Here is a 19,833-nt window from a genome sequence, read left to right as displayed (position 1 = left end):
AATAAAATCACACACAGAATAGAATGGCTCAAACAGGAAAAAAATTTTTTATGTGTGATTCATAGATGAACCTCAGATACTTTTATCTTAACACTGACATTTAAGCTTCCATTTTATCCTCCATTCTAACCACAAAACGTAAAAACAAAACCAAATACACCCCTCCCTACCCTGAGAAATAGCTAGGAGCTGGCATGCTTAAAATTCACACTTAAGAGCCTTCAGCATCTAGCTCTTTGAAAGAAGACAGACACAAACGGCAGAAGTATAAAATCCCATCCTAGAACATGGCTGTATTTAATAAGGGAGAAGTGCATATTTCGTATTTGCTTTCAGTGATCACTAAATGCTGAAGTTTCATTTCTCAATGGAAGCAATACATGCATACCGAAGGATTGGTAAAGAAATCTACTGCTACAGGATTCACTCAGCTGCTCATCTGCAGCAAAGGTGGATGGAACTCAGTGCTTCTCTGTGGTTCCACTGACTGAAATCGGACCACAGCGTCTTACTTAACATGGGAGTTTAAATTAGGATAAACCTTTCTTTTTGCAGTAGGACACCTGAAATGTGGTTAAATAAAAGCTGTCTAGAAAATTTCCTTGTAAATGGAAAACAGTAGTTTATTTATTGACTTAATAAACAAAGATAAATAAATACCATGGAAGTTTTCCCTAGATTTAGCAGAAGTCATCATTCCTTGACAGAAGATACAACTATATTATAGCAGATTTTTTTGTTTAGTCTTAGGTGTAAGCTTACTACCCAAACTGAAACAAGCCGTGGTGGGGGAGAGGAGGAAGGAGGAGTCAGTTCTGTATTTTTTCATTCAACATTACATTTTTCATAAGTGGTATTTTAAACCTGAAAGAGCTTAGTCATCTGTATGATACACCATTTGTGTGTTAATCCTATGTTCACTGTTTCTCTTGGAACCCACATAATGGGACTATACAGCTGTCCTTCCTGAAGGCAATTCCTGTTCTTGTATTCTACAAATTCTTTCGAAGTACCATGGTTCTCTCCTTCCGCTCCTCCAAAACAAACCCACCAAGGATCAAAATCAATCAATCAGCTTTTTCCTCCTAGTAGAGCTAGTGAATTATTTAGCCAATAGATTACTCGCTGAAAACATACCTCAGGGCTGAAACTTTTAAAATGTGAACCGAATTTAACACAAATAGTTTTGACATAGTATCACTTTACAGGAAGATTCCTAAGTCTAGTGAAAGTAAACAACCATTCCCTTTTATCCCTTTCTGTTACACCAGCAGCTCAAAGATTTAAGACTTTAAAATCTTAACTTTAATATGTAGGAAACTACAGGTTCAATTCCCACTCAGCCACAAATGGGAAAGCACCAACCATCACCATCCATCTTCTGAGTTATTTTACTTTTACTGGACTATTTCGAATGATCATTCTGGCAGAGAATAACATTAGATTATGCCTAAATACTTCCACTTCTGATCTTAGTGCATAAAACCATATTTAAGATGGTTTGTCCCTAACCGCCCATCATTTCCCCTCATTTATTTTGTCAAAGCATTCGTAAAAGAAATGGAGAATAATTTTTTCCAGAGTCAGTGCTTGATCTGACCTGAAGTGTTCTATATATTACTCTTTGTCCCTGAAGTGAAACAGCTATCAGCTTGCAGATTTTGAGCTCGTTCTTTAAAAGTCAAAACTATTGGTAATGCAATAACGCACAAAGATCCCGATTTCCATGTTTAAGTGTTCCATCTACCACTTGCCTTTTTGTAAGCAGGTTCTTAAGTTTTATTTCCGATTGAAATTTTAGTGCCAAACAGAAACCTCACTGACACAAACACAGCTGTTCTACAGCAAGAGTCACAGGAACTTAATCCCCATTGTGCAGGCTGCAGCAAACGGACACCAGGATTCCTCCCTCCCCAGGAATAACAGGGTCCTCTACTGAAATGCATCCCTCTCCCAGAAGGGAGAATGGGCCACAAATACAGAAGCTACTCTACTAGTCTGGAAAGCAGACAGAGACAAAACCAAGGCTAAATAAATACAAAAGCAAGTTTTAGAGGTCCAGTTTTACAGATAACGTGGTAATGGTAGTTAATACCAATGTTGGTATTACTCAAAAAAGGAACATTTTCATGGTAGAGTTACATTACTGATCTCAGTACATTTACGTTTGTAAGGCAGAAATGAAAGGTGATGTTCAAACACACACGCATGGATTTTTACAAAGCATTCGATTTTTGTCCGAGAGCAGAACTTTCTACTTACTGGCCTTCTGTTAACTTTGCATTGTATTACAGATGGACTGTCTTTAGGTTTAACTATACTCTCAGAGAACACTTTTGACAGGCTATCCATTCTCCTGAGTAAATCTGAAAATACTGTCTGACACCATAGGAACTGGGATTACAGTAAATTTCTCATTGATTATATTGCATGGATTTGAGTATTTTACTACTATGAGATACAAAATGTACATTTCACATTTAGGCTTCTAAGCTGACCTGTTTTGTCCTCAAAATAAATGCTATGTCACCTGTGCTTGGATCAGTGTGCTAGGAACTGACCACAAGACCAAAGGAAGACTAACCAGAGAAGTCCTATTAACATCAGTCACTATTTCTGAACTGGGTTTATCTTAATTAGCATAAAAATCTACTAGAACAAAAATTACTCCTTCTTTGAATAGCATTTAAACTGATACAAAAACTCATTTACACAGGATCCTGATGGCACACACAGACATTTGGCTTGCTTAAGCTTCAAGATAGCGCTACAAGAGATGCCTGTCTGGAGGCAGGCAGTTCTTTTAGTCTAGCAGACTCCATACAAAACAGCTTCCGTCCAAAGGCTGTCTAATGATACTAGGATAACATGCCTAAATTATCATGCATGAACTGTTATCTCACCGAATCCCATGGAAAGTTGATTTAAATAAACTCACTAAGGGTACAATGAGAAGACCTCAGTTTAGTTAGTATAGTATATAAGCAAACAAGACATTACTTTTGCAGTGCTTGTGAGAAAGCACTGGAGGAGTCTGCAGATAAATTTATTCTGAGTGATGTACTTTATTATTACATTGATGTGTGATAAAATGGTTGATCATCTAATCCAATTACAACTTTTCTATAGTTTTTAATGAGATGACAGAAAAGCTAAAATATAAACTGAAAAAGTTTTGAACCTGCTGAGGCATAATTTTACAATTTAAATACATCAATCAAGTAAACCTTACGTATTTCAGGAGAAGCTAATTATTTTCTTTTAGAAATGAACTGATGAAGTATTAATGAGACTTCTCCAAAAATGCTTTACAGCATCTGACACACTGCTCGTAAACAGTTTCAAAGTCCTTTTCATTCCCCTAGAAAAGAACAGAGGAAAAGAACATAAGAATAGCAATACTGGCTCAAACAAAAACGTTTCTGCAAACTAGTTTCCTGCTGTCAGTAATGGAAAATAACTGACATTAGGAAAGACCAATACAAAGACTTGGTGATAGTATTTGCTTATTTCTCCCTCATCTGAACTACCTGCATCTCAGAAATTTCCACAAACACTGTGACTTTGTACTCAACAGTCCTTGATGAACCTCCCTTCACATATTTCTTCCATTCACTTTTTGAGCCCTTATAAGCCTTTTTTTTCCTTTACATTCAGCGTAACCTGTCATGTTGAGTTTCACAGTTTAATGAAGCACTGTGTGGAAAAAAAAAAAAACATCACCAAGCTCTTTTTGTTTTGAACCCCCTTCCCACTAATGCCATTTGATATTCTCTGCTTCTCGGGTAATGAACAGCAATTCCTCATTTACCATTTCCCATGATATCAAGATTTTATAGAACCCTACTGCATCTTCATCCACTTCTCTTTCCTAAACTGAAGAATCTTAATCGAATTGCTTATTCCTGGCTGATACTATTCAACTTCTTTCACCATCTCTGTCCATGTCTTTGTCTCTGTCTTTCATGATTACATCCTCTTTGCAAGGAGGCTGACCAACCAGGGCTTTACCCAATATTGAAAACACAGGTGCACCGCACTATTTAAATTTAAATAAAAGACATGTTTTCCTTTCCTATCCCAATAATTTATATTGTTTTTTAAATTCATTTTAAAAAAGTACTTACACTTGGCTTTGTATAACATCAGATTATGTGTCACATGTCGACTGTGGGATCTGGAAAGACTATATAGTAGTAAATATGCAATTTTTAATCAAGATATCCAAAGAATTTCTTACACATACATAGTATGGATCTTCAATGATAAGTTGTTTCTGTGGATCATAACTTCCAAGCAGTTCAATTCTGGCCTTGCAGTCTTCAACTTGGTTGCTTTTCCTTTTCAGATCTCTGTCAAAGAAAAAATAAAATTTTCCCATGAATTTTTCCTCAAAACTTTTTTTGGCATCAGCATGAGATGCTCATGATCATTTCTAGAGAATACAGGAAAATAATATGCCTCTCGACTCAGTCAATTCTGTGGACTCTCTGTGCTGTTACTTGTTTTCTTTTGTTTCTTGTGTGTGTGTGGTGGTTTCTTTTTTTAATTAAGTATCAAGGACATATATACATAAACTTTATTCAAAGCATAAACAAGCAGTCGACCTAGGGCTTAACAGACCTTTGTAACAGTAAGTTCATCAACTTCTTCAAATCAATCGTTAGTACTTTCAATATCCACCTTTAGCTTGTACTGAACAAAAATAATGAAAATTATCTACATATTTTTCCAGAAGTATTAGTAAGTTTCTCCCATCTGTTCAAAACCAGTGTTCTAAATTGGTATGCTGCAAATTCTCTCGATACTGCCGCTCACTCATGTGAAGTCCTGCTACGTTCACTTGACACAAAAGGGTAAATCGGTGAGCAAGACATGTTTTGCTTTTGACATACTATAACATTTCATCAGTTGCCACATCTTCTTTCTTCTATGTTGCCTCCCCTTAATAAAACATACTGGTTTTGAGATGGTGTTTTCCCCATCTACTTACAAATGGCTGTCCATTATCACAAACGCAGTTAAAAAGTACCTCTCACCGCCTTCAGATAAAAAGCAGCTCAGTACTAGGATTTTCACAATGCTGAACAGCCAGAACATATGAAGTTCTTTTAATATTGCACATCTCCATACCAAATCATCATTTCACTTACCCAATGTTAAAAAAAAAGGCAAAATCCCTTGTAAATACTTAGCCATAAGCATAATCAGTTTTAAAAAATTAAATTCTAATTATTAATTAATTCTGATTAAGAAGTTAATTTCAGATAGTAAGAAAGGAAAAATGGCAGAGAGACCACAATACTGGTTTTCCTTGGAAGAAAAATCAGGACTGCTGTATCAACTAAGAAGTTATTGCTTGAATTCATAGATTTTCAATAAATTCTGTAGACTTTTAACCATTTCCTTCAATGCTTTTGGCATACCAATTCATGAACAGGAGATGGCCAGGTGGCTCTGGTACTAATGAAAAGGGATGTCCCAAATCTTCCTTTTCTGATATGACAGGCACTCCAACAACACCTGAAATCAGCTTGCCCTTCTAGTCCTACAATAGAGTTGTCCCCAGGGAAAATGGTTGAATGGGGTGCAAGCTTAAGACGAAACTTAAGTGCAGCAGTAGCAACATCTCTATTACAGCTGTGACGTTTCTTCTGCTCTACAGCTCATATCATATAAATTGATAATACAGAAGTAAGTTTTCATTTAAGAATTCAAATGAAAATAGAAGGAAGCCTGGTCACGTCTTTGCCTGACACGGTGCAATCAAGCCAAGTGTTATACACCCTTCAGTCATGCAGGCTGTATAAGAGAGGTCATTCAAAACATTCTAGAAAATTCAACAAAATGATACTTCTTTCAGTGAAGTGCTGCTGCTGCTGCTTCTAAAAGTTTTTATGTGCTACTAATCGGGTTTTATTTGGTTTTTGCTTTGTTGTTGATTGTGGTGTTTTGGGTTGGTTTGTTTCTCTTTTTAAATAACTAACTTTACAAGTAACAGTCCTTAGACTTTGACACTTGTAGTATATGAAAACTCAGCCCCTTAACCCCAATTGTAATTAAGCAGAAATTTTGCTACTGATATCCAAATTTTCACACTAGGCAGCTACCTCACCACATCTTTCTTAAGCATAAATTTTCTCAAAGACACAATTACTAAAACAGGGCTGACAGTAACAAGATTTTCCCCAGCTAATAACCTTACTTATTTCAGTGCTCACTCTGTTAAAAAAAACACACCATATTTAATCCTTTTCAAGTTTCCACAGTGTCTTTTAGATCCCATGCAATTAGAAAAACAGACCACTTCCATCAAAACACAGTATGTCCTCATTCTTAACTGTACAGCCATCAGCTGCACATCCATAGCACAAAGTATACTAAATTTCCATGTCCTTAATCCTTGAGTAGCATGTATCACACAAATAAACCATTGAATTCTAGCTTCTTAAACATATTAGAAGTGAAGAATCCATCTATTAGGATATCATTCACACACACATACAAAAAAAACCCAACCCCCCCCCCCCCCAACCAAGACAAGCTAAGCAATAAATGTGACATCTGTCTTCAAAGTGACTCATGAGACATCACTACAAGTAATCCATAGAAATTTGTTCCATTTCTTCATACATTACCTTAGATTGCTCTCATCCATACAAAGTATATAATCAAAAGTCTGGAAATCATCTTTAGTAACCTAGAATTAAAAATATGTGGTTTAGCCTACAAACTGTGTCTGATTTATAAAAAGGGGGAGAAAAAGTATTTTCAAAATTTGTAGTTCTGATTTGTTGAAAGAGACACGGGTGGCAAGAATAAAACTGTGTACTGCCATCAACTTTTACAATAATTTAAGGCATTTTAAATATACTCTGCCATGATTATTTATCAATTTCTGCAAGTTTAAAAAAAAAAATCCAAAACAAGTTACCTATTTTACCAATACGTTTGGTTTTTTTAAAGATCTCATGCATCAACTTAGAAACACCATTACAAGTGATATTTCTAATGATTTCCAATTACTAAAACTAAAGCAGGTTTCCAGTCATGGAAAATAAAAATGTAGACAAATTACTTTCTTGATAGGAAAGCAAAAATGTAGTTAACCAGGAATCAGTTGCAATATTCCCAATCTAGAAAAAGATACCAAGTGAAATTCAAAGCTGAGGTATGATGGTATGGGTTACAATCTCTTAAAAACAAATGCATTCACTGTATTTTAGGCCACATAAGTTCACAAAATTTATGGTAAGATGTAAAAAAAGCTGGGATCTATTGTACATCTTCCTACCATCATACCATCTTGTTCTTTTTCTCTCCTGTAGCTTACCAACTTCTAAACATGAGCATTAACTAAATTCAGAGATCCGAGTTCAGTCAGGTAGGCAAACATTGCAGATAAACCACTAAAGTACTAATGCTGTCGCTGTTGGTATAAGGATGGCTGCAGATTTTTACCAGTATAATTACTTGTTAGTTTACATTTAAGCCTTAGCTTAGGGTAAAATCTTCCCGGACCACGCCCACAGTGCAGAGCATGCTAATGTAAGATATCTGAAGCAAATGTCCATAATAAGGATGAATAAATGGAATAAAATCCACTCATGAATTGAGTTCACATTAAGAATGCATTTCACACATAGTCCTATGTGTAGCATCATAACAAAGAAACTTGGAAAGTTTGTTCAGCACAGGTTTTCTGGGCATGTGTCTCTGGGAAGGATGGGCTAGAGAAGCGAGTGAGCAAGTGAACACATAAAAAGGCAAAACACATTATCCTAGAAGTCAGTTTTAACCTGTAAGAATTATTTACGTATTCAAAAAAAAGTTTTAGATGGCAAAAACCCCACTTATTTTTGTGTAAATGGCAAACCAATACTGATTAAGCTCCCATAACAGAAAAGACCTACAGAAATTGTCACTGGATGAAAGCCACAAATGAAACGTTCCACACGAGGAGAATTGCGGGGGACACTTGAAAACAAAGAGTTAATGGTGAAAACTCATGCAGACTTGTTTATTTTCACTGTAAAAACATTTGCTGTATTCATGCAGTGCCTTTGACCTATGAAAATATTTTTGCAGTGGAAATAGCTCTGTTTTCCTGGCAACTCTCAGCAGTACCTCTACAACCTTCTTCTGGTTGCTCTACGCAGCTAAACACTGGCCCCTGTGAAAGTAAGCGGGCATAGATCTCTTTGTAGTACAGACATATGTAAGAATAAAATTAAAAAGTGAAAAGAAAAAACACACATGCCACGCTTCCCACACTCTTGGTATACTTGACAACTGGACAGTTATTACGCTATGAACCAGCACTAACACAGATGCAAATGCAGCCCTAAAAACAGGATTACTGTTGGCTTGTGCTCTTAAGCCCTACAGTAATATCAGATAGAAAAAGCTTAGTTGAGTGAACTCCAGTGAACTGGAGATACTCCTCAAAACTATGAAAACTTTTATTTTGAGGGAAGAAATTGAGAACATAAAAATTTATGTACATTTTGAGAAGAGTAGTGGAGAGCTCGAGTAGTCAACTCTAGATGGAACTACACAGACAACAATAATTTTACATTAAAAAAATTCATATAACCATTTCTAAAGACCATCAATGGAGAAACACATCATCATTCCAATTTATTTGTTAAACATTTCCCTTTTTTTACAGAAGGGAAATCTCCTTTTCTCTGTCTAAAATCTGAAGAGATGCAGTAGTCCTCAAATTTATTCCGCTGTGAAACAGTGTTTAATACAACCTTCCTCTAATCTCAATTTCATATTTAAAGCAAATGCACAGTATGAGTCATACATAAATCAATTTTGGCCTCAGCATGAACAAAACTGAAACTGATTAATACCTATCTGTTTTGTGCATAAAGACTAAGAGCTTAGAGAATTTCAATGGGTGCATAAACATACAGCAACCTACCATCAACTAAAATGTTAACAAACACTTTATTTTGTATATAAATACATATTTATTTTTATACTTCACTTTTCACTTAAAATTCACTTGAACGATCACTGTATATGATGGTAGGATGTAACCAATTTAACTTTCTCTCTTACATAAATCATTCTTGTAAAATTTATGTCAGTTTTGAATAAAAAAAGATACAATCCATGATTATCATAATTATGCACAAAAGTACATGAAAGAAAGTGTCTTTCACTGGGTGGATAACAGTTTTGCACAGGAGTGAAGAGGATAATTGCATGAGGTTGTTATCTTATGACAGTATTTTGAAGGCAACAGAAGACAAATCCCTCCTGTTTCTGAAGCTTCTGTATTAAATCTTTCTTTACCTGTTCTGAAACAAGTCATACACAAAATTCTATCCTTGAGTTTGTCTTCAATAGTGAAACAAACACACTTCCACTTGTACTAACCAGACCACTCTGAAAAGTCCTACTCTGCACTGTGGAGTCTCCCTCTTTCCAGAAGCACTACAAAACTGTATCAGGTCCACAGAGTTCAGAGAATCAGCAGAGACCATTTGACAAAGTTTGTAGAAAAATGTTGGAGTTATGTAGTTAACATCAGCGCAAAATGAACAGGTACCTGTAGTTCACAGATTTGAAAATTTTCTTTACAAAAGAAACTGCTTGTGCTGGGACGTTTTAGACAAATTTTCAACCTGTTAGTCTTTCATTTTATCATCTCACTCTTGTTAATTTTCTCTCCCTGTATATGTAACATAGGCTCTTCTCTTTAAAAACCTCTTTGCTTGCCAGAATGTATAAGCAAATGTCTTTACTGAAGTGTTTTCATTCCCTCTCTGCCAAAGGAGGATATACAGATTTGTTTCAAGGCAGAGGATCAACCGGTTTCAGACGCTTTGCTTTAGTTTAACTGCTCGTAAACCATGCTAGTAATACCCACAAACAGTTCTCAAGTTTCCAAGGCTTATCTTTTAAGAATACACACGTTACACTACTATGACAGAAACACTGACTGATTAGTTTCAGTACCATTTAGCTTGTATAATGATAAATAATGCTGTTTGTAAGCACTGATAAACAGTAAACCCAGAACTTGTAACAGGAAAGATCACAACAGACCTTTTCTAATAATTATTCTAATAGTAAAACATTGAAAATCTGAAACGATGTTGTGCTCAGTCCTGTTTGTCTTATTATATAAGGGAGTTAGCATCAGGAGAGGTCAGCAAAGGGCAACTGACTAATTGAGGGAATTTATTTTTAAAAGTTAAAAAACTAAACATGTAGTCTTTGAAAGTGAAGAAAGTAAATATGACCTTGGTAAGTTCTAGTAAAATTCTGAAGGGAACAGAAATCGAAGATAATAACAAGACTACTTGATCTTTTTGTCAGTACAAGAACTAATGGCATAAACTCCAGCAAAGTAAAGGTCAAGCCCTAAAGGAGTATCTTCTATGCAGAGAACAGTTAACTGAAGTAAGTAATGTGCATTTACCTGAGTGTCTGAATGACTTAAATAGTTGCAGGCAAATTTATTTCCAATCTCTCTGGAATGCAGCATGGAAATACACATTAATGAAAACTGAGGTGAATTTTGGTAAAACTTAGAAGATTTCACTAAGTGACAAACTTGTCTTTGACTTAAGAATGTTTCAAGGGTATGTTTTCCTCTGAAGTTACACCAACTGTGCTACAAATCTTGGGTTCGAGTGCCTTCGTTCTAATTTAGCACTTTAATTTTTTTTAAAAAGATCTTCATGCAAGAGCAGTAGTTCTTTTGTGATGGGTGAGCAGGTATTCTACTTCTTTTTGGATCTGCTAAATAAAAACACAATTCCTTGCTGAAAGAAGCATCACAGCTTACTAGAGTAAGTCCATTTTTAAAAAGTATTAAAACAATATTTTAGAAAAACATCCAAAATACTAAACATTTGAAGGCAGGATTTTTCTGTAATGCAGAAACTGCTCCAATTCTTCCCAGTTGTGTTTCCAATGAAGCTTAATAACAAGAAACTCACTAACCTCAACTAGAACAGTTAGGCCACTTTGGAGCCCTTTGAAAAACTGCACATAGTATTTATTACTCGATGCTTAACCATGCATTGGTCAAATGACTTCTGTGATTGTAATGGTTAGGGCTAAAGAAAGCATGGGTATGAATAAGAAAGAAAATATACTCTCTTCTACCTGCCGTGCTTTATGTGCTGTCTCAATGCCATGATTTCTTAGACAGCTTAAAGCCCTTGCATCTGGGCAGCGCCCCACGTTCCAGTCTGAAACAGCAGCACTGTCTGTCATCCACTGTAACAACAAAACAAATACATACACATATTTAAAGAAAATTGAAGTACAGTACCTGCCTGGCAATATGATTCATGGTAATGCCATGCTTCTTCATACAAGTCTGTCCTCGATAGTCAGGAGGGCTTCCTATTTCATAGGTAGATGTCGCTGCACTGTCTATCCTCCACTACAGAAAAACAAATTCGTATTTTTATGTTTCCTTTTTCACTGCTTAGATTTCTACTAACTGTCTATGAGATAGTTATTTCTTTGGCAGGAACAGAAATAAACAGCTTACCTTATTTTCAACTTTTTCATCAGTTACAAGTTTTCTAAAAACTGCTTCAGCTATTGGAGAGCGACAAATGTTTCCTATAGAAACAGGAGATTAAAGTGACATTTCAGATAATTAAAAACAAAAAAATCAATAATTACGTAGATTTGTCAACACAGATCAGATTAAAGACAGACTTACTTAGGCAGAATGCGGATTGCTTATGTTGTTATAACCCAAGAGATTCTGCAATGGTGGAAACTCAGAGTCCTGCACCTGGGCTGGGGCCGTCTCCCATATCAGACTGGGCACAGAACGGATTGAGAGCAGCCCTGAGGAGAAGGACTTGGTATCCCACAGGACACTAGTGGGTGAAAAATTGGGTACGACCCAGCAATGTGCGCTCACAGCCCAGAAGGCCAACTGTATCCTGGGCTGCATTAAAAGCAGCACGGCCAGCAGTCCGAGGGAGGGGATTCTGTCCCTCTGCTCCGCTCTGATGAGACCCCACCTGGAGTGCTGCATCCAGCTCTGGAGCCCTCAGAACAGGAGAGACATGGACCTGTTGGAGCGGGTCCAGAGGAGAGCCACAAAGATGATCAGAGGGATGGAACACCTCTGAGTGAGAACTGGGGTTGTGCAGCGTGAAGAAGAGAAGGACTGGGGAGATCTTACTGCGGCCTTTCTACATATGAAGGGGGGTTGTTGTGACAGGACAAGGGGCAATGGTTTTAAAGTGACAGAGGGTATATTTAGATTAGGTACAAGAAAGAAATTATTTACGATGAGGCTGGTGAGGTGCTGGCACAGGTTGCCTAGAGAAGCTGTGGCTGCCCCCTCCCTGGAAGTGTTCAAGGCCAGGTTGGATGCAGCTTTGAGCAACCTGGTCTAGTTGAATGTGTCCCTGCCATGGCAGGGGGGTTGGAACCAGATGATCTTTAAGTTCCCTTCTACCCAAACCATTCTATGACCCTGTACTATCCATCAGTCTCTTGAAATGCTTATTATTATATGAAAATATATAATTTATTAAAATAAATAGGAGGAATATTGTGTAAGCACATTGGTCTTTTCTACTTCTCCACAAAGAATCTGTGATCACAGAACACCAAGTAAAATTACAGAATGGCAGCAAATCAACTTTATCTTCAAATCTTCCTACACACTGGCAAATTTCAGCTAATGCTTTTCTGGAGAATCACGAATTTTTCACTGAAGTATTTACATTACTACCTACCTGTTAACAAAAACTTTCAGACAATTCCAAAACACAGCCACCATCACTGTGGAACCAACACAGTGAAATGGCTCAACAACCTGTAGTAGAAATGCTCCTGACCACTGAAGTGAAGTCACTGCAGGTCAAACTGAACCATCATCAAGAACATCTTCCAGATAGCAATTCCAAAACCCCCAAAAAAGAAATCAACTGCACAAGCCCTAAAAACACCTCAGAAAAAGAAATTTTCCAAATTTTTTTTGGTCCAAAATATGGAGGATTAGGAACAAAACGTAACTGATGGCAAAGCTGAAGGGTTATCAATCAGCTAGCAAACAGTTAAGGTACTTAATTATATAAATACAGAATCACTCTTCCCTTCCAATGGCCTCCAACTGCACTAGCCACTTGATCTGACCTTATTTTCAGTAATAACGTATTTCAACAATTAAATAGTGCCCCATTAAAAAATAGAAATAATGGATCTGCAGCATTTTTGCTCCACTGCTGAAGCTGTAACTATGTTAACCATCTAAGGTAGACCTCTCAAACATGCATGCAAAAAATACATACTCTTTGGAAAAGAATGAAACATCGCAACAACGATAAAAAGTCTATTCAAGTATTACTTCAGCTCTTCTTACCTTTTCATCCTTCAGAAATTCTGAGTAACTAGGTAGATTTTAACTCTACTTATCTTTCCATGCATGGTCAGTTCACCTGAGTGACTGTAACACTGCTTCCCAGTATCATTTGCATCATCCATCAGGTCCCCTCCATAAGCAAGTGTTTAAAACTTACTACTCGCTCCATTCCATTCTGTGCTGAAACTCCTGTCTGAACTTCCTCACGATTCCCAGTGCTTTCCAGTTAAGTCTATCTTGTCACACTCAGCATTCAATTAGCTTTGTAAGGAACCATTCAAGGCTCTGATTTTCCTCCAGATTCCCTGGCCTTTCCATTCAGTCAATTTCACTGAATACTTACACTCTATCTGAAATACCTAAGTATATAGCTACTAAATGACACCATCTAACTTCCATACATCCCCCCACTACCAACACACAGAGGGATTTCTCTCAGCAGTTGAATATTAGCGTATATATGTGTGCATGTATGTATTTAAGCAGAAATCAATCTTGGCTCAAGATCAAATGAGATGGGATCTCTACCAGAGGACTAGGTTTCAAAGTCCCTAGCCAATCAAGGTTTAGTCGATGTAATCAATATCAACAGCAATATTACTTGCCAGGATTCATGGTAGTCAAACCATCAGCTAATTAGCTGAACGTTCACATTTCTCTCCCTGCAGCAAGATCAATTATACTAAGTTATCAGCTACAGGAACATTATGCTCTTCTCAGCAACCTAAAGGTTCCCCAGTAAAAATAAAAGTTTTCAACACATAAGCACCTAACCACAACAGTCAGACATAGCATTTTTAAGCATACATGTTATCATCTAATTTCAAGATCGCTTTTACAACCATGCTTTCAACTCTCTAGTACTTCTGCATTGTTCTGAAACACAGATTAAATAAGACATTGTATTCTTACATCTGTCTTACCAATGCTGCACAGAAGAAAGCTGTTTTCCTTACATTTACCTATCATCCTCTTCTTTATCCAAAAACTGGCATTATTTCTTTTTGTCAGCTTGCTAAGAACCCTCATTACAGCACCTGTTTTCCATGACTTCTTCAATGTCTTATCCAAGGTATCACTTTCCCATTCTGCAGCTATAAACGGCATTTTGTCGCACAAAACCTTGTATTTGGCTATATCTAAGCACATACAATGGATTGTCCAAGTCCACAAGCCACACAAGTTCCATAGGACCTGATGATGTGCATCCACAGGTCCTAAGAGAACTGGTGGATGACGTTGTTAAGCCACTATCCATCATGTCTGAAGAGTTGTGGCAGTCCGGTGAACTTCCCACCGAGTGGAAAAGGGGAAACATAATAACCCTCATTTTTAAAAAGGTTAAAAAGGAAGACCTGGGGAAGTACAGTCCAGTCAGTCTCACCTCTGTGCCTGGCAAGATCCTGAAGCAGATCCTCCTGGAAACTATACTAAGGCCTGTGGAAAATAAGGACCTGACTGGTCACAGCCAACATGGCTTCACTTAGGGCAAATCGTGCCTGACAAATTTGGTGGCCTTCTACAACAGGGTTACTGCATTGGTGGATAAGGGAAGAATAATCGACGTCATCTGCCTGGACCTGTGCAAAGCATCTGACACTGTCCTGCAAAACACCCTTGTCTCTAAATTGGAGAGACATGGATTTGATGGACGGACCACTCGGTGGATAAGGAATTGTTTGGATGGTCGCACTCAAAGAGTTGCAGTCAACGGAGCAATGTCCAACTGGAGACAAGTGGTGTTCCTCAGGGGTCAGTACTGGGACTGGTGCTGTTTAACATCTTTGTCGGCAACACAGACAGTGGGACTGAGTGCACCCTCAGCAAGTTTGCCAACAATACCAAGCTGTGTGGTACAGTCAACACGCTGGAGGGAAGGGATAACATCCAGAGGGACCTTGACAGGCATGAGAGGTGGGCCCGTGCGCACCTCATGAATTTCAACAAGGCCAAGTGCAAGATCCTGCACGTGGGTCAGGGCAATCCCAAGCACAAATACAGGCTGGGCAGAGAATGGACTTGGGGGTGCTCATTGATGAGAAACTCAACATGACCTGGCAGCATGCACTCACAGCCCAGAAGGCCAACCATATCCTGGGCTGCATCAAAAGAAGTGTGGCCAGCAGGTCGAGGGAGGTGATCCTGCCCCTCTTCTCTGCTCTAGTGAGACCCCACCTGGAGTTCTGCGTCCAGCTCTGGAGCCCTCAGCCCAGGAAAGACATGGACCTGTCAGAGCAGGTCCAGAGGAGGGCCACAAAGATGATCAGAGGGCTGGAGCACCTCTCCTCTGAGGAAAGGCTGAGAGAATTGGGGCTGTTCAGCCTGGAGAAGAGACGGATGTGGGGAGACCTTATTGTGGCCTTTCAGTACCTGAAGGGGCCTACAAGGGAGCTGGCGAGGGACTTTTTAAAAGGGCATGAAGTGATAGGGCAAGGGGTAATGGCTTTAAACTGAAAAGAGGGTAGATTTACTCTAGATACAAGAAAGAAATTCTTTATGATGAGGGTGGTGAGGCACTGGCACAGGTTGCCCAGAGAAACTGTGGCTGCCCCCTCCCTGAAAGTGTTCCAGGCCAGGTTGGATGGGGCTTTGAGCAACCTTGTCTCGTTGAAGCTGTCCCTGCCCGTGGCAGCCGGGTTGGAACTAGATGATCTATAAGGTCTCTTCCAACCCAAACCATTCTAAGAGTCTATGATTACGACAACCGAACTAGGAAATTCAAATCTCTCTGTAACTATAACCTAATTTTCTCACATCCAATACATTAATTGCCATTTCAGAAATTATTTTATGCAGTCTAGATTTCCAATGGCAATACTCACAATCAGTGGTTTAGAACAAGTATCAATTTTCTGAGGACCCAGCCAAGACAACTGTGCTTCATGTTCACCTGTCTTACAGCTGTTTCTCCATGCATGGAGGAGATCAGTAAGCCAGTGCCTGGTCTAAGATACCCACGCAGCTCATGTTATAGTGGACAAGTCATCAGAGAGACAGATATTTATGTAACACAGCATCATATTAATCTCACTTCTGGAGCTCAACCATTAATTAGATGAGCTACACAAACATAAAAAGAGCAAACTGCATATTGGCTCACCTCCAGTTTTAATTATTTCTTTGCCTGAAATAAAAAATTCTTACCCAGTGCCTTTTCACATACTGCAATTACATACATTTCCGAGTGCTTAATTTATTTCTCAGTGATGAGAAACCCTTATTGTTAATGTAGTTATGCACATTAACTAGATTGTATTTTGTTGTGTAATGCAGATCTTCTTATCTCATTACAAACAAAGATTACAGTCAACAGATATTTCAGTAAGAGGTTCCTTTCAAAATAATGTAGAAAGAATATGTAATTTTTCACAAAGGCTTGTACTTTCGAGGATCAGCTCTCACTGAATGTGTCAAACTTCAGAATTAATGTGCTTCGTTAATCAGCAAAGAATACTATGGATAAATGCAGTTCTAGATATCTGTTTAGTATTCTTTTCAGCAATAACGACAGGTATTCTTTCTGATAAAATTTAGGAGGGAAAACCTATTAACACATAAGTATCACTCTTCGAGACTAACAAAAAAAAATTAAGCAAACCTAAAGCAGGAAGAAGAAACAAGCTGCCTTCAAAACTCAACTGAAAAGAATATCTGACTGCAAAAAAAAAAGTGCTTGTCATGTTATTTACATTTTATGTCATGTGTCATGTATCACTAGTTATTTTTTTATAGCATAGTAACATAGAATAGAAAATTTAAGATATTTACAACATTTGTTTAAAAAAATCCATCCCGTTAACACCAGCCCTGACTTGTTCAGCCTTGCCTCAAGCTTAATATTAATAATATCACTCCATACCTAGTTATTACATTATCCTTCACTAATAACAGTTCCTCACAGACTGAACTGGATTAGGAACTTGCTACAGTGCAAGTCACCATCATGGGCTTACAGACCCATAGATATATACGAATTGTTTCATGAAGACTGCTACTGCCTTTAGACCACAGTGTTTGGAAAGAACGATGCATATTAATTACATGGGTTTATACAAAAAAGTTTGTCTAGGCCACTGGCTCCCAAACATACAGCAACTGATAATCCCTTACTAAAGAATGTTTTCCCAAAATTATTATCAGGGTCTGATTTTACTCTAAGGTAAATATCAGAATACATTTCACAAACTAAACTCTTGTTTTGCTAGTCAATTAGTCTACATTTCTCCTATCACAACAGAAAAGCAGATAGCAAAAAACCCCAGTGTTAGCCCATGGTTTTGTAACCAAACTGGCAAAAAGCCAGGGATTCACATGGATCAACTGCCAGCACATAGGTAAGATTATAAGTGCAGATAATTTCCTGCTTTTAGCCCTCCTAAATCACAGCAAAGAGCCATCTAGCTTGTTATCCCCAAAAGGGAGCAGAAGCAGATGTTTAGAGAGAGCACGTATAAAACAGGGCATGGCCCTGTAATCCGTGTAGTCAGGTCAGGATTTTGTTAGCTGTGAAGATGCAGAAGATTATCTTGCTTATCAGTCATCAATTAACTTAAGCTTCAGGAAAGCATTCAAACCCTTTCTGATCCCATTTACAAGTCTGCTTTCCATGACTTCTTGTGACATGAGATTCACAACTTAAACATACCGAACACCTTTTTTTAAAAAAATAAAAATTTGCCTCCTAGTTCTTCATTTAGGTAGCCCTTCAAAAAAGGCATATTCTTTTCACTCCTTTCCATTATGGCCATAACTTCATAGGTCAAAATCACCTCCACCAAGTTTTTTCTTAAAAGTCCTAACACATTTTCCCTCTTCTTACAGAGACTGTCCCACTAACTTCGTAGAACCACAGTCATTCAGGTTGGAAAAGACCTCTGAGGCCATCAAGCCCAGCCGCCAGCCCAACACCACCATGCCTGCTAAACCATGCCCCGAAGTGCCACGTCTACGCGTTTTTTGATCCGACACTCGTGCGTGTTCCTCTCCACGGAAATCTGGAGTAAAAGGGGAAATATGACCACGACCTGAAGAGGAACCAGCCACCGTTTTCTCTCCCTTCCTAACGCCCGGTGCCCCGCACCGCAAACGGCGCCCAGCGGGTACCGGGGCCGCCTCCGGGCCCTGGCTGGCGGCTTCCCCGCTCCCTCCTTCCCGCTCTGGAAGCCGAGCGCCGCGCAGGCCTACCCGCAACCCCGCCGCCCGGCACGGCTCCCCCGGCAGCGGCCCTCCCCTCTCCGCGCTCCCCGACACGCCCGGCCCGCTGCCCCTGACCGGAGAGCGGCGGCGGCGGAAGAGCCGCCTCTCCCCTCGCCCCGCTCACCCAGGCATACGAACAGCACCGACTTCGACTCCACCGCCGCCATCTTTCTTCGCTCGGGGCCAGCAGCCACCCGCGGAGGGGACCTTCCCCGGCTATCGCGCCGCCTGCGCCTCGCTTTACGGCACCGGCTGTTACAGCCGGCTACATTTTTCGCCTGATCTAAGGAAAAAAAAGAGCGAACAGGGAAATTCTGCCAACAGCAAGGAAGGGGGGTAGGGGTGTGGAACAGACGGGACGGGACAGGACAGGACGGGACGGGACGGGGCGCGGCGCGGGAGAGGCCGGCAGGCGGTTGGCGGGCGCCTCGGCCCCGCCCGCCTCACCTGCGGCAGGTGCGCGGCTCGGCGGGGCCGCCCCGGCGCGGCCCAGTGCGGAGGAGGCTTTGGCTGCGGTGAGGAGACGCCAGGCGAGGCGAAGCGAAGCGAAGCGGGGGCTCCCCGGCCCGGGCAGCAGTGAGTACCCCCGCGTGGGGGGGGGGGGGGGGGTGTCTGCCGCCGGGGCACCCTCCGAGGAGAAACGTGCCAAGTACTGACCCCGGCCCCGGGCTTGGCGGGCTGCTGGTGAGGTGGAGTCCCCGGGCACCCGCGCTCTCCAGATGAGCTGGGTCGGGTGCTTCGGCCGTTGCGGTGTCCCGGGAGCCTGGCCGGTGAGGTAAGGTGAGGCCGCTGGTGGCAGGGTGCAGCGGGGCTGCCGTTTCCGGACCTGTTCGACTCCTTTTTCAGCCGAAACGTAGCACTTCGTAGGTTAAATAAAAATGTCGGGTTCTGAATTCTGTGCCAACTCCATGGCTTTCGAACGAAAATAATAACTGATGCATTGTTATAACCCGAAAAGCTTGTATATATGTATAGCGTGTTTTCTGTGGAATCAGACTGGTAGGGGTTGGAAGGGACCTCTGGGGATCATCAAGTCCAACACCCCTGCTATGGAACAAATCACACCATTCCTTTTATGCAATTTCATACGCTGCCCCGCGTATGTCACTTTTTTGGTAACTTTTTTTTTTTTTAATATTTTTTTACATTGCAGTGGAAGTGGTTGGTAACCAGAAACGTCGTCTCTCCATCCAGCGCTCCCCTCCTGATGCGCTGCAGGTCTGCTCGCGGGCGTCCGGAGCGCGAGGCGGCATGGAGGGAAGGGCGAGAGG

At 39.9% G+C, this 19,833-nt stretch overlaps 2 protein-coding genes across 4 annotated transcripts in view; one reads left to right on the top strand and one right to left on the bottom strand.

Moving 5' to 3' along the window:
* Positions 1 to 266: 266 nt before the first annotated feature.
* On the bottom strand, positions 267 to 18,767 carry ACP1 (acid phosphatase 1). 2 transcript variants are annotated; one of them, XM_075414761.1, is made up of 6 exons: positions 18,687 to 18,767; positions 11,528 to 11,601; positions 11,303 to 11,416; positions 6,639 to 6,700; positions 4,247 to 4,352; positions 267 to 3,361 (listed from the first exon to the last, which is right to left on the bottom strand). In XM_075414761.1, exons 1-6 carry the CDS (start codon positions 18,727 to 18,729, stop codon positions 3,284 to 3,286), a joined length of 477 nt encoding a protein of 158 aa, XP_075270876.1. In that variant the 5' UTR covers positions 18,730 to 18,767; the 3' UTR covers positions 267 to 3,283. The 2 variants fall into 2 exon arrangements, with proteins under 2 accessions (XP_075270876.1, XP_075270875.1); XM_075414760.1 differs by lacking the exon at positions 11,303 to 11,416 and adding an exon at positions 11,134 to 11,247.
* Positions 18,768 to 19,053: 286 nt separating this feature from the next.
* The window catches only part of SH3YL1 (SH3 and SYLF domain containing 1), a 54,787-nt gene continuing 54,007 nt past the window's right edge, over positions 19,054 to 19,833 (top strand). For both annotated transcript variants that reach the window (XM_075414758.1, XM_075414757.1), the window contains exon 1: positions 19,054 to 19,138. In XM_075414758.1, the coding sequence (XP_075270873.1) occupies position 19,138 (1 nt within the window). In that variant the 5' untranslated portion in view covers positions 19,054 to 19,137. The remainder of the gene's footprint in view (positions 19,139 to 19,833) is intronic.

Source organism: Opisthocomus hoazin, chromosome 2 (genome assembly GCF_030867145.1).
Source record: "Opisthocomus hoazin isolate bOpiHoa1 chromosome 2, bOpiHoa1.hap1, whole genome shotgun sequence".
Classification (NCBI taxonomy): domain Eukaryota; kingdom Metazoa; phylum Chordata; class Aves; order Opisthocomiformes; family Opisthocomidae; genus Opisthocomus; species Opisthocomus hoazin.
Note: the sequence above shows the minus strand (reverse complement) of the source record. Positions and strands in the feature narration are given on the sequence as shown.

Bases quoted from the DNA above. Each gene is read 5' to 3' on its own strand.
- ACP1 (XM_075414761.1), bottom strand. From the start codon at position 18,729: ATGGCGGCGGTGGAGTCGAAGTCGGTGCTGTTCGTATGCCTGG. The intron at 4,353-6,638 runs GTAATGTATGAA...TTTCTTTGACAG, and splicing joins ATGGATGAGAGCAATCTAAG to AGATCTGAAAAGGAAAAGCA. The intron at 3,362-4,246 runs GTATGTGTAAGA...GTTCTTTTCTAG, and splicing joins TCATTGAAGATCCATACTAT to GGGAATGAAAAGGACTTTGA.